General features: G+C 47.6%; 1 protein-coding gene and 1 non-coding gene across 2 annotated transcripts; both read left to right on the forward strand.

Moving 5' to 3' along the window:
- Window positions 1-1,042: 1,042 nt before the first annotated feature.
- On the forward strand, window positions 1,043-12,602 carry RPLP2 (ribosomal protein lateral stalk subunit P2). Its single transcript, XM_066583017.1, has 5 exons — window positions 1,043-1,162; window positions 2,699-2,822; window positions 6,602-6,650; window positions 10,244-10,342; window positions 12,492-12,602. Exons 2-5 carry the CDS (start codon window positions 2,700-2,702, stop codon window positions 12,566-12,568), a joined length of 348 nt encoding a protein of 115 aa, XP_066439114.1. The 5' UTR covers window positions 1,043-1,162; window position 2,699; the 3' UTR covers window positions 12,569-12,602.
- LOC136582939 (small nucleolar RNA SNORA52) lies at window positions 7,806-7,940 on the forward strand. Its single transcript, XR_010787259.1, has one exon. It is a non-coding gene; the product is annotated as a small nucleolar RNA SNORA52 (small nucleolar RNA).
- Window positions 12,603-13,170: the final 568 nt, after the last annotated feature.

The raw sequence follows: 13,170 nt of genomic DNA on the forward strand, positions 1-13,170 counted from the left end.
TGTCCGGATTCTTCTTTATTCTGCCCTGCGGATGTGCTGGCCATCACGTATGCGCAGTACAGATAATGCCGCGCCGTCGCTAGGCGATGACACGGATCCTGCGGCCTTTGCAAATCCGTCCGTGTGCAGCCGGCCTACAGCTGGATTCACACCGGCATTTGGCATTTTGTTTTCTGGCTTTGATATGGGAGCTGGATTTGTCCAATGACAGAAACAAAACACGTCAGACGGACGCAATGACTGTAAGGGAGCGTCCTACTTTCATCCTGTCCCCTAACATTTCAATAGGGCTTCGCAGATGAGCGTTATGGCAAAGCGCTTCTAACACGTGCTAAAATGAACGCCGTATGTTCTATTCTCACGCAATGGCGGGTACGTAAAAAAACGCTTTCAAATGCGGTTGATAACGCCACTCCAAAAGACCGTAGATTGCCAATTTAAAAACTCTCTCTCAAGCGAATCTGCGTCCGTACGCCATGTTAATTGTGTACTGCAGATCGAACGCATCCTTAGAGATCAATGGCGCCCATATGCGCAGTATCCGCGGTAAAATACGGCATGCTGCCATTTTTCTTCCGCTCGCAGAATCCATAATTCCTGCCCGCAAGTGTGAGCGAACCGGCGAGAATCCATGCATTTCAATCCCGCGTATCGTCCACGCGAACGGCAATCACGGAATTTGCAATTCAAATCCGCTCATGTGAGACCGGCCTTACAGAAAACACCAAACAAGCACTTATGAACATATGCATGTTTTGGGCTGAAAACGCCATAAACTCTCGTCAATCTGGTGCTCTTTGAGCTCAATTGACCCTTAATGGAAAAAGTATGCTATTACACTGCTACTTGTGGTACTTGTGGTGTAGCCTGGAGAGGGCCATGTGTGTATACATATATTCACACACACTGTAAAAAGTATAAACCTGCCCATAGAGAAGCACAGCTCTTGTTATCAGCAGGCCGCACTCCTTCTACTGCGCTTGCGCGGCAATTTGGGTGTAGCAAGATGGCACCGACTCCCATGATGCACTTCTCCCGATACCTCAGGATCTTCCTGTGTATCAGCCCTTCCTGTGAGCGGTCTTTCCGCCTCGTCCCCTATAGAGGAAGCACGTGTGCAGCTCCTTCTCTCCGGCCTCAGTGCTACTAAAGGACCCGTGAAGTAAGTAGGGCCGCCCGGTATGGCAGTAATGGCGGCGACGGTGGTGGTGACCACTAGGCCTCAGTTTCATGCGGGGCTCCTAATAGATAGGCTGCCCCTCCGTGCCAGGCACTACAGGTCGCAGCATCTCCTCAGGGTATGAGCGGATAGCAGACACTCTGGTACACAAGGGCTGGGATGTAGCAGAGCTGAAGGTGCATCACAGTGACCTGTGCCACCTAACAAACTCCCCTCTACTGCATCGGTCAGACCCACCGAGGGACGCATCAACATTTAAAGGGCCGCTCGCTCACACTGGCGTACAATAAAACGCTGCGTATATAATATAGCCTTTTACCGCTGCAGATCGCTGCTGACGCTTAGCGATGTTGCGTGTAAACGCCACACAAATGCAATGTAATTTCGTTTGTCAGCGTTCATTGCGCCCGTGGAGAACCGTAGGCCCCTGTCGCAAGTGATACGCGATAAAATAAACCTGCTAGCGAAATTCGATGTATTTTAACCGCCGCTGTGTACCGCGGATCATACCGCGAGCATTGTGTGCGTAATGCGCAATTCAAGTACGCCCGGCCTGATACGGACCGCAGCAACACAGTTGGTTTGCATTCGGGCGCAAGGCAATGGAATCGCGAAAACACGCAGTGAGTCCGCCAGCACGTGCGCTGCGTGTTTATGTATATAGGCAGGAGGTGTCTACGGGAGCGGCGTGCCGTTATCACGTACACAAAAAATGCAAGCACGGTGTGAATACGCAGTTTTGGTCCCAAAAAAGCAATGAAAGTGATCAAAAAAGCCTCAGCTACCCCAAAATGGGGCTAACAAAAAATACAGCTTGCTAAAAAAAACAAGGCCTCCCAGCGCTGCGGCCACGGGAACACTAAAAAGAGGCGGGACTTAGCGACAATGTAGAAAACCATTAGTTTCCAAAGAAAAGGGTTATATTGTGGAAAAATGTAAAAACCGCGAACTTTGTATCGTCGTAATCGCGCCGACCCGCAGAAAAAACTTATGTTTTTCTGCACGATTAACGCTGTTAAAAGCAAATAATGCAAAACTGACGGGGTTTTTTTTTGCTCTTCGTGGCCTCAAAAAAATGAATAAAAGCTCTGAATACAGATATACACGCCCAATAATGGTACCAATAAAAACGGCAGTTCGCCACGCAAAAAAAGCAACGAGCCCTCGAACGGCCGCATCGACCAAAACATAGAAAAGTAATGGCTTTTGGAAAGTGTCGATGAACATCCTCCAAAAAGCGTTGCGCCATTATGGCCAAAATAGGCTGAGTGCTTAAGGGGTTAAAGTTGTTTTTTTTTTTTTGTAAACTGGAGCAGTTTTAGGCTGAGTGTCCACGGGCGGGATGGAATATCGCGAGCGGTATTCTGCCGCGGGGGAGCGCTAATGTCACCGCGATGAACCGATCTGAATGGCAGGTTCGTTGTGGTTTGGCGGTTTTTTAGGCGCGAGTGATTAATTCTCTCCCCCCCCCCCCCCCCCCTTCGGTCTTGTAATGGCCTGCCATCTTGTCTTGACCAGGATGCGTTACGTGGCGGCGTACCTCCTGGCCCTGCTGGGCGGGAATGAGAACCCCAGCATTGGAGACATCAAGAAGATCCTGGACAGTGTGGGGATCGAGATGGACAAGTCTCACGTGGAGAAGGTAAGCGCTGCTGCCCGCTTGTCCCCGTCGCAGCCATGTCACCCTCGCCAAGCCTAACTTCAGGCATTGGCTATTGAAGAGTTCTGCAGCTTCATGCTACACGCTGCTTCTCTTCTTAAGATCCTGGCAGTAAGTCTGACCCTTCATTCCTTACATCCAGGGGTCTCTAATCTCTCTGAATTAGTCTACTGCCCATTGTGCCCAAGTGAATGAGCTGGTGATGAGATCACCAACTCGGGGCGGTCTGTTTACAAACACCTCACTGGGGCAGATGGGTATGGGGTTTAGGCCCCCTGTCCACGGGCGAGGCGGAATATCGCTAGTCATATTCCGACGCCGGGGAGAGAACTGACAGTTCTCTACGGTGAGCCTATCTGACAGATAAGCAGCGTGCCACCATTTAAACCCCTATGAAAAGCGCAACCCCCTGGCCACGGGTAGAGAATCATAGCGATTCTCCGCTCATGGACAGGGGGCTGCGCTTTCCATAGCAACGCTATGGAAAGCGTGCATTGCGTTACTCACGACCGGATTATCAACGGGAGCCCTTAGAATAAACGCCCTTCACAGACAAGAACCCTAAAATTTAGTCCTTATTAGGCCTCCTGCACACGGCCGGGTCGGATCCCGCAGCAGGATCTGACTCTGTGCCTGGCCGGTGACCCCGCTTACCTGTCCGGGCTCTCCTTTGTACTGCGGGAGCGCCAGCCGGCACACATGCGCAGTACAGAGAAAGCTGCGCCGTCGCTAGGCGATGATGCAGATTCCCCGACCCTTCTGCAGTGCTCAAGGGCCGTAGTACGGAAAGCCACACAGAAGGGGGGCATGCTGCGTCTCTCCTGCTGTGAGCGGAAGTTTCCGCTTGTATGCAGGAAGCAGCAGATTTCCGTAGAATGCCATTAGCGGGATTTGCTGCTGAATCCAAGGACAGCTGCCGGCCCCGGATTCATCAAATCAAATCTGACCGTGTGCCGGAGCCCTTAATGATGATCTAAGAACTGTGGCCCACAGACTACCATAAAAAGAACTTAAAGCCACACAAACTGTCCAGGACCGGATCATACAAGATGACTATAGAGTTCCTTCCTGGTGACACCGACATTACAAGCCCAGGGGGTCAGGGCTAGGGTTAGCCGTCCGATGCTCCCTGGCCCGTAAAGAAGGGGACTGACATCTAGGATCACTAATCTATAGGTGACTGATGTTGGTCAGCAGTGCTATCCCTTGTAGGAAAGACCCAGATGAGTAAAATATACCCAGGGCCCTAGCTGTCAGGGAAATGGTAAAGCTGACTAAAGCTAGTCTAGAGATGGCTGCTGGAGAAGACTGCTGGTTCTGCCTGTTACAAAGTGACCAAGTTTAAGCAAAGGAAAACACTAGACTGATAGAGAAAACATGGCTGTCAACGACTAAAGATGAATCCTATAAAAATGTTCAGGGATTGGCTGGAGATGAAAACCCGAATAATCTTCAAGGACTACCTAAAGATGAGAGAATATAGGAGGCTCAAAAGTGTGAAAGGTTTGACTTTCCCCCATAATTCATGAGACCAGTGTAGGGTGCCATGTAATCACATTGGGGGTTCTGTGATGGATGAATGCTCTATTGCATCAAACAGTTTAGTCCCTGCACTAAAAGAGGGAGTAGAGATGAGCGAGCGTACTGGCTAAAGGCAAATACTCGAGCGAGTAGTGCCTTATGCAAGTACCTGCCCACTCGTCTCAAAAGATTTGGGGGTCGGCGGGGGTGACAGGTGAGTTGTGGGAGTGAGCTGGGGGTAGGGGGGGGGGGGGGGGGGGGGAGAGAGAGAGAAATCCCCCCCCCCCCCCCCCCCCCCCCGGCCTCTTCCTGAACTGAATCTTTTGAGACGAGCGGGCCGGTACTTGCAAAAGGCACTACTCACTTGAGTATTTGCCCTTAGCGAGTATGCTCGCTCATCTCTAGGAGGAAGCCCTTGTGAGTAAAGAGGAACCCTTGTCGATTAACTCACAGGCTGAGCGGCCTGAACATGGGAAACTGCCTGGAATTTTGGATTATCCTTGCCACATTTGTTCAGAGTGACGAGGATGTGAAACAATGGGCGAAGCGTTCCGAGGGCTGTGAAAATATAGAACATTCAGTGACTTTTTACCTTTGTAGCATCGCTGTGTAGTTTATATTCATTCGTCTCGCTATGCACAAAACTCGCACTTGTGTGAATGTGGCATAAGAGTCTATGGCTACATCTGGCTTATATAGCAGAGCCTGATGTGTGAACGGAGCCTTATATTCCCCTGTGTGAGTAGGACAGGGCGAGGGGTTTATTTAGTTGACAGCAGCCTGGGATGTAAGTATGTAGTAAAAGCTGACAATATAGAGAAGCCTACAACGTCAGGGGACCCATCCACTTATCGGAATTGGTGAATACTTGTGTTCTCGTAGTACAACAACTCTGTATCCTCTCTTATGGTTGTTGGGCCTTTCCTCTTGTTCCTCCTAGAAATGAATTAATGGGTACCTGGGTGTTATGTCCCCTTGTCAGTAGGATGTACAGTATGGTAAGAAAAATAGGAACACCAAGTTGTCAACAGAACAGAAGCAGGAACATTACAACAGAGTTCTGATAAACCGTGGCCCCCTACACGTGGCTGATGTCTTCTATTTCGCTTTAATGCCAGTGGCAATTGTCTGAAGTTTTCAGTAGACCAAAACCTTACATATTCTTCATTTCACATATTGCAGAGTTCTCTCTTGTATGTAACCGAGAATACAAGTATTTACTAAAACGATGTCAGCTGAAGTGGCGGGGTCCCTTTAAGCTTTATTACCCTGAGCAGTCCAAGTGGAGACATCCGCTGCACCCATATGATGGCGCTGACTTTGCTTTGGCTCCAGCTTGTTTAGCATGAACTAGTTTTGCTTTTGGCTTACAAAAAAAGAAATGATACCAGCGGAGACCACTGAATGTTGGCAGAAAACCCTGCCATCTCATCTCCAACCTCAGTTCATGGCAGTGTGTACATATTGGTTGCTGCAATGTCTTCACAGCCGTAGGTGAGGTCTCTTGCTTAAATGCGGTTTTCAGAACAAATAAAAATTCTATAGACTAAAAATACTGTAAAGTAAAAAAAAAAAAAAAAAAAAGTGCCGAACCCCCCGGCGGTCATGTGCTATTCATTGTGCGTGTGACAGCTCGCTAATCACAGGTTTTAGCGGCCATTCTGGGGCTGCAGCGCTGGACGGGGAGCTGCCGGAATAGGAGAGTATCCTTTTTTTTTTCTTTTTTTTTTCCTTTCACCCTATTTTAAGTTCATAGAACTTATTTATTTATTTATTTTTCATCTCAAAAAGCCCCTTTAAGGCTGGGTTCACACGGCGGATTTGCCGGGGTTTTGACGTGCAGAATTTCGCCGCAGCAAATCCGCCCGCGGCCGCTAATCTCGGGATTAGCCAGCCATGTGGACGAGATTTCTCAGAAATCTCGTCCGCACGGGACAGCCATTCCGCTGCGGTAAGTCCGGCTGGAACCGCGGCTGCAGCGGCCGCAGCCGCGGTTTCAGAAGGTGCAGCATGTCTATTCTTTTTTTTTTTTTTCATTCCGCTGCGGCTGCGCTCTCCTCTGTGGGAGTGCCGGCCGCAGCGAAAGAGCAAGCGGCTGTGCGGCTTCTAAGCTGCGGCGGTAATCTCGCAGTTTTTGCTGCGGCCAAACCGCGAGATTTCCAACGGGAATCCGCCCCGTGTGAACCCAGGCTAATAGAAATAGTCAGAACTTGCTGTAAGGATTTTTTTCTCTTTTGTAGGTCATCAGTGAACTTAAGGGCAAGAAAATCGATGATGTGATCGCACAAGGTAAGACTACATACATTTTATTTTGGAGTTTTTTTTCTCCCCACATGATCAGACAGGCATGTCCTCTCGGGACCTTTCACACTGGAGGAATTGTTCTGCAGGATGCAGCGGCTTTTACCATTATGCAGAAAATACTGCACCAAAACCTGAAGGCCTCATGTCCACGGGGAAAAGCAGGCCTGTCGCGGATTCTCCATGCAGAATCCCGCAGCGGGTCCCTCCTTTCCCGGGGACATGAGGCTAAAAATAGGATTAAACTCACCTGTCCGGTCGCTGCGGATCTGCCCTCCGTCGTGGCCTGATCTTCTTTCTTCGACCTGGTGGATGTGCTCGGCACGCTGGCAGCGTGCCGCACGCATGCGCCGGGCACTCCATTTTTTTTTTTAACTACTGCTCTCCCTTTCTACCGCGCCAGAGAGCAGAAATTCAGATACAGGTGTTCTGCGGATCCGGGCGGCTTCCATAGGCTTCAATAGAAGCCTGCGGGAGACCCACACTAAAAAGGAGCATGCCGCGGGTGTTTTTCCGCAGACGCAATCCGCGCCTGAAGGGAAAATGATATCTGCAGGTATTTAACTACCTGCGGGTGTCCAATGCATCCCTATGGGGCGCGGATCACGCTGCGGGAAAATCACTGTGGATTTAAAATCTTACTTTACCCGTGGACATGAGGCCAAAATGTCCAACGTGCAGATTGTAATGCGGAATTGAAAATTGCTTAAACTCTGGCAGTTCTGCATATAAATCTGCATTTAGACACGCAGGATTCCATGATGGCAAATCCGGTTTTATTCTGTGGAACAATTTGCATCCTTGTGAAAAGATCCCTTAGTCCCCTTCCAGAGGAGTGTTACAGGCACGCTTGGGCCAGTAGATCCGTGGTCACAACTCTCATCCGTAGGAAGTGGCTTTGAGAGGTTTATAGATGGCTGCCGATGGCTCCCTCCATGTACATTTATCATCTTCTCCATGGGACCTTCTTCGCTTCCTTCAGACTTGGTGAGGAAGAATGGATTATCGGCCGGACCCTGTTCTGTGTTATCAGTGGGGCCCCCAGCTGGCTCTTTATTGCTACCCAGTAATGTAATATTGGAAAGGGACTATGGGTTTTGGAGCAAACCATTCTAATTGGGCAGCATCTATGTTAGCAATCTATGGTCCATCCTAATACCCGGAGGTTGGTTCAGTATCTGCTGGGTTTCGCTTGTGGACTACATTAATTCAGAGAAGCTGTTTCATGAGATGAGTTTTGGTTCTCCTTTCTCATTGTACAAGCTTCTCTGGACAATTACTTGTATCTCGTATAAGATGGGCATTAAACATCTTTTCCTTCTAGTGTAGCCTTTACAGGGCCCAAGCAGATTAGACAGGCTGACTATCTTATTCCCATTCGGTATGTAGACTCTTCCTCCCCACATCCAAATGGCAATTTTTTTGGTAAAGAAGCGTCGACCATGTTGGATTCTAACTAGGGATGAGCGAGCGTACTCGGAAAAGCACTACTCGCCCGAGTAATTTGCTTTATCCGAGTATCGCTGTGCTCGTCCCTGAAGATTCGGGTGCCGGCACGGAGCGGGGAGCTGCAGGGAAGAGCGGGGAGGAACTGAGGTAAGATCTTTCTCTCCCTCTCTCCCGCCCGCTCTCCCCTGCTCCCCGCTGCAACTCACCTGTCAGCCGCAGCGGCACCCAAATCTTCAGGGACGAGCACAGCGATACTCGGATAAAGCAAATTACTCGAGCGAGTAGTGCTTTTCCGAGTACGCTCGCTCATCTCTAATTCTAACATATTGGGTCTGGGGCTGAGCTACAGACGGACCAGTCTGTCAGCTGTTTTATGGCCTTCTCCACACTTCAGCCAACAACTATCAAAGGTTTATGGGCAACTTTAATTAGTTTTGCCTCTGCAAATCCCGATATTTGGTGGGGGTTCAAGCATTACATAGATACCAATGATGTACAGATATGTTGGGCTAACAGCTGGGGAAGAATACTTTCACGAACGGCTACAGATGCGAACAGTATCTCAAAAAAAGGCATGCCGTTTATTGACAAATGGCTAAAGATTACAACAGCACTCTCAGAAGTCACCAACCTTGGCGGAGCGGTATTGGCAAGCTGGTCCAAACGGTTCCGATCCAAAAGGACCCCTAGCCAGAGGAACAATCAAGAATAGATACCAGCAGCAAACGAGGTGTTGTTTTCACAGTCCTCAAAGGGATCACTTTTATTCCACTTCACAAGCAAGAAAATCAGGCAGACTGCATGCTGTCAGCACTGCATTAACAGGTCGGAGCTGAAGCCTCTGCCCGACCTCCATGTAGTGGCTGGCGCTTGTAACTGCAGGCACGGCTCTTATGAGACTAAAGATCCACCAGGAAGACGTTTTGTTTTGCTGTCTTGAGAAATCTTGGTGGTATTAGCAGAGCTTCCCTTGGGCTTTCACTTAGAAAGAATGGACAGCATATGTCGTCAGTGTTCTGTGGAAGTGAGGGGTACGTGCGTTTTTACAAGACGGTTTATTTCAGGACGCGAGGGCAAGTGAACTTATGTCCAGATCGGTTTACATCCTTAACCTTGGGGGAAAAGGTACACTTGGTGACTGCAATATATATAGGATTTAAAGGGGTTTTGTCATTGAGGGGGTATACAGTTACGTCCTGCATGTTTGGTGTATATATGGAGTGGGAATCGTTGGTCGATCCCACTCCATACAATGCGAGTCCTGGCTGTTTCTTACATTTGACACCTGCCTGCAACAGCTCCGATAAGCCACACCGCTCATTGGAGCTGTTAACCCTTTAAATTGTCAATTCTGTCAACTCTGGACAATCTAAATGTCCCGATTTAATGATTGGGGGTCTTGCACTGCCCTCTGCAATAAGATCTTCTGAACGCCCTCAGGACTGTAATTGCTGATTGCCTGTGACATAACTTGATTGCCTGTCAGATTGCAGTATAATGTAATGCTATGGCAATAGATGATAGTTGGGGACCTGCCGCTGGAATCCACGTCAGTCAGCTAATTCCTGGGGCTGCTGTCACTGTAGAAAGCGCTGACCATAGCACAGCACCCATGTTGTATGGTCAGCGGTGCTCCTGTTAAATTCTATGGCAGCTGCACCTACAGTACCATCCATGGCCACTGCGCTATGGTCAGCACTTTCTGCTGTCAGCGGGTCCCCATCAATCATCTGTCTGTCATCAATAGGAAAAATGTTAAGTCCCAGAATACCCCTTTTAACATTTTATGCAACTTCTAGGTCAAAAATACAAAGCCGCTCAGTCCGTGCCTTGATAATGTCTGTAAGGAATTTAGATTTCTCAGAAGGCTCTCGGGGGATTACTGTTCTCGGAGCTTTAGATATCCGTCTTTATGTAATTGTTATTTACAGTTCACTTAAGGGAAGAATGTTTTTTTTCCTATGTAAGGGACACGCCAGCTTCAGGAAATGGTTCGGTTTTCAATATTCGTGTCCTCAAGCGTGGTAACATGTAGGTTACAGGTTACCCTGTGAACTCGGTGGGTGATGTTACCATAAGTGCTGCCATTGTTGTAAAGGACAGAAATCAGGAGTCTTGTGTTTCTCTTGCAGGTAACACCAAGCTGGCAGGTTTGCCCACCGGAGGAGCTGTTGCTGTTGCCGCCTCTGCTGGATCAGCTGCCCCCGCTGCTGGAGGGTCTGCCGCACCAGGTAACCTATAGAATACATAGAAGGACCCATTCACACCTGCTTTAGGGCTTTTCAGTCTCTGTAATGTTTTTGAAGCAGAGAAGTAGAATTAAAGCTGAAATAAACTGATCCGTTTTTCGCCCATTGATTTTAAAAACCAGAAGGCAAAGTGAAAGATCCGTATAATTCTGTTTTTGTTTTTCAGGGTTTTTTTTAACTGCACATATGGAGCGTTCGCATGTTGCAGAAAAGTTCGCAATCAAAGTGAATGTGATTAAAGCAAATCCTGTTCACGTGTAAAGGGGCTTCAGATTTTCTACTGTAACGCTAAGCTGCGGATCCATTGCGAAAATGCCACAAGAAATCTGCAGCGTATGAACGCATCCTTATTCGGTTAAGAAAACTGACTGTGTATGACCGACCCCATGCAGAAGGATGGGCTTCATATTCGTGCATCTTGCAACATTCGAATCCCACCCAATTTTCTTAGCCGTGTGAAACCGGCCTTAGGCCGCACACACACGACCAGATATCAAATTGTGGAATCCATGATCATTACCCGTGGTATTCCGCATGCATTTTAAAAAAGAGGAAAAAACCTTTGCCTGTCCGCTCAGATAATTTAAAATTACAGCATGTTCTATTTTAGTGCAAATGCCATACGTCCGGCTTCCATTGAAATCAGTGTCCAACCCGCTGCCCATCTGCAGTTGTCGTTACGGATAGGACGCGGAAAGCCTCGTTATCGCCCAGTGACAGTGTGGGGGAAAACGTTGTTTTTTGTGGGTTTTTTTTTTTTTGTTTTGTTTGTTTTTTTTAATCTGTACTGCACATGACCGATTGTGAGGGTCCACGGTCATCTACAATATAGAAAATGCAGGTACGCTAGATCAGACCGAATGCGACACTGTCGTGTGCAGGTGGCCTAAGGGTGAATTCGCACACAGCGACATTTCAGCTGTGACGTGCACCAAAATTCTGCAGCAAAGTGCAGTACAATGTAAGTGAATGGGGTTAGAACCAACCCTATGTACCCACCAAAATCTGCAGCCGTATCGAGTCATGCTTTCGATTTTTAAATCTGTCACGTTCTAGCTTCTGCAGAAGAATGCCGGTTTTACAGCACCTATTTCAGCCAATGCAGGGAGTGAAGTCTGCGGTGAAAATCCACAGCGAAATTGTGCAGATTTCCTTGCCAACTATTTCTCCTGTGTGCTCATACCCGTGGTTTCACACGGACGATAAAATAGTGTAAGTTTCGTGCAAGAGTGAGTAAAAAAGCAGATTTATTAAACCAATGATATTGAATGGTTTCCTTCCCATTAGCACAAACCCGGGTTGCAATGTGATTTTTAACATTAGAAAGTCCTATTGACTGTTGCAATTTAAAAAAAAGCACACAATTTTATTGCAGGCGGCAGCGATGCAAGTTGATTTTCAAAAGCATCGGTGGCGCTCAATATCGTGGAAACAAAAGCGCTATATATATATATATATATATATATATATATATATATATATATATATATATATATATATATATATATATATATATATAAATTTTTTTTTTTTTTTTTTTACGCGGCAAAATAGGCTTCTGAAGCAGCTATTTTCTTTCTAAACAGTCAAGATAGACCATTTTCAACAACCCTGTGTTGGGCGCTACTTGGTGGGTGCTGTAGGTTTATATTGATGATTCTACAGCTGCTATAATCTAAAACTAATCTTTCAAAGATTCCATGTGAAACCGCAGCCTTAAATCCTACTTACGTGGGACAACAGCTGTCTAAACTACTGCATGAGCGCTGATGTCACCGCTAAGATCGTTGGCGCTTGTGCAGGGCATTTAGAGAGGCAAAGAACACCGCTGGATCGCAGGCTTCTCCCTCAGCGCTCCAGATTCTGTGCACAGCGGGGGAAGTTTATACGCAGCGAGAAGTCCGCGATCCAGCAATGGATTTTTTATTTTTAATGCTGGATAACAAGTGAACAAATGGTAAAGAATTTTATTTTTTTTGCAGTTATACGGGACGATTATTGCTCCTTTTCATTCGTTGAAACGAATTTTGAACTAGAATCGTCCCGTGTAAATGGCCCTTTTAATCTGCAAATCATTGGTAAACTTGATGATTGTAATTACCCAATCCTTAATATGACTACTGTTTTTCAGCTGAAGAGAAGAAGGAAGAAAAGAAAGAAGAGTCTGAGGAATCTGATGAGGACATGGGATTTGGGCTTTTCGATTAGAACTTGTGGCAGATAAAATAAAATGTATATTTTAGCCTTTGGTGCTTTTTTTATTATACAAAAAAAATACTCTGATGTGTTATACTCGTCCGTGGCCACACTGGTTGCTGTCCCTTACCCCAGTGTGAGAATCAGGCCGGGTACTACAGCACTTCTGTATTAGTGAATATATAACAGTGTAAGGGATCTTTCACACGGGCCGGTGCCGTAAAAACCTATGAATGGGTGCACAAATCTGCCATTTGTGCAGCCGTTCAAACAGCCTGGCACATATACTCCGAGCCCGCGATGCCGTTGGGCATGGGGAAGCAGTTTAGCACTGCTAAACTGCCTCCCCCTTGCCAGCTCTCGCCAGGAAAAGGGGGCGGGAGCTAGTGTAGTAAGCTCCCACCCCTTGTTGGTGGCTAGCAATGGGAGGGGCTCGAGCTTAGTAACTAGCTCTGGCCCCTCCCATGGCAAACAGCCAGCAGGGGGGAAGGGGGGGGGAGTTTAGCAGTCATGATGCTTAACTCTCTCCCACCTCCCTTCTCCGGCAGCTGTCATTGGCTTCCATAGGAGTCTATGCAGCGGCCAATATATTCCAGCCAGGAAAGATAGTTCCA

The sequence above is a fragment of the Eleutherodactylus coqui genome, chromosome 11 (assembly GCF_035609145.1).
Source record: "Eleutherodactylus coqui strain aEleCoq1 chromosome 11, aEleCoq1.hap1, whole genome shotgun sequence".
Classification (NCBI taxonomy): Eukaryota; Metazoa; Chordata; class Amphibia; order Anura; family Eleutherodactylidae; genus Eleutherodactylus; species Eleutherodactylus coqui.

Coding starts and splice junctions, on each gene's coding strand:
- RPLP2 (XM_066583017.1), top strand. CDS start 2,700: ATGCGTTACGTGGCGGCGTACCTCCTGGCCCTGCTGGGCGGGAATGAG. Junction 2,823..6,601: donor ACAAGTCTCACGTGGAGAAG/GTAAGCGCTGCT, acceptor TCTCTTTTGTAG/GTCATCAGTGAACTTAAGGG. Junction 10,343..12,491: donor TGGAGGGTCTGCCGCACCAG/GTAACCTATAGA, acceptor ACTGTTTTTCAG/CTGAAGAGAAGAAGGAAGAA.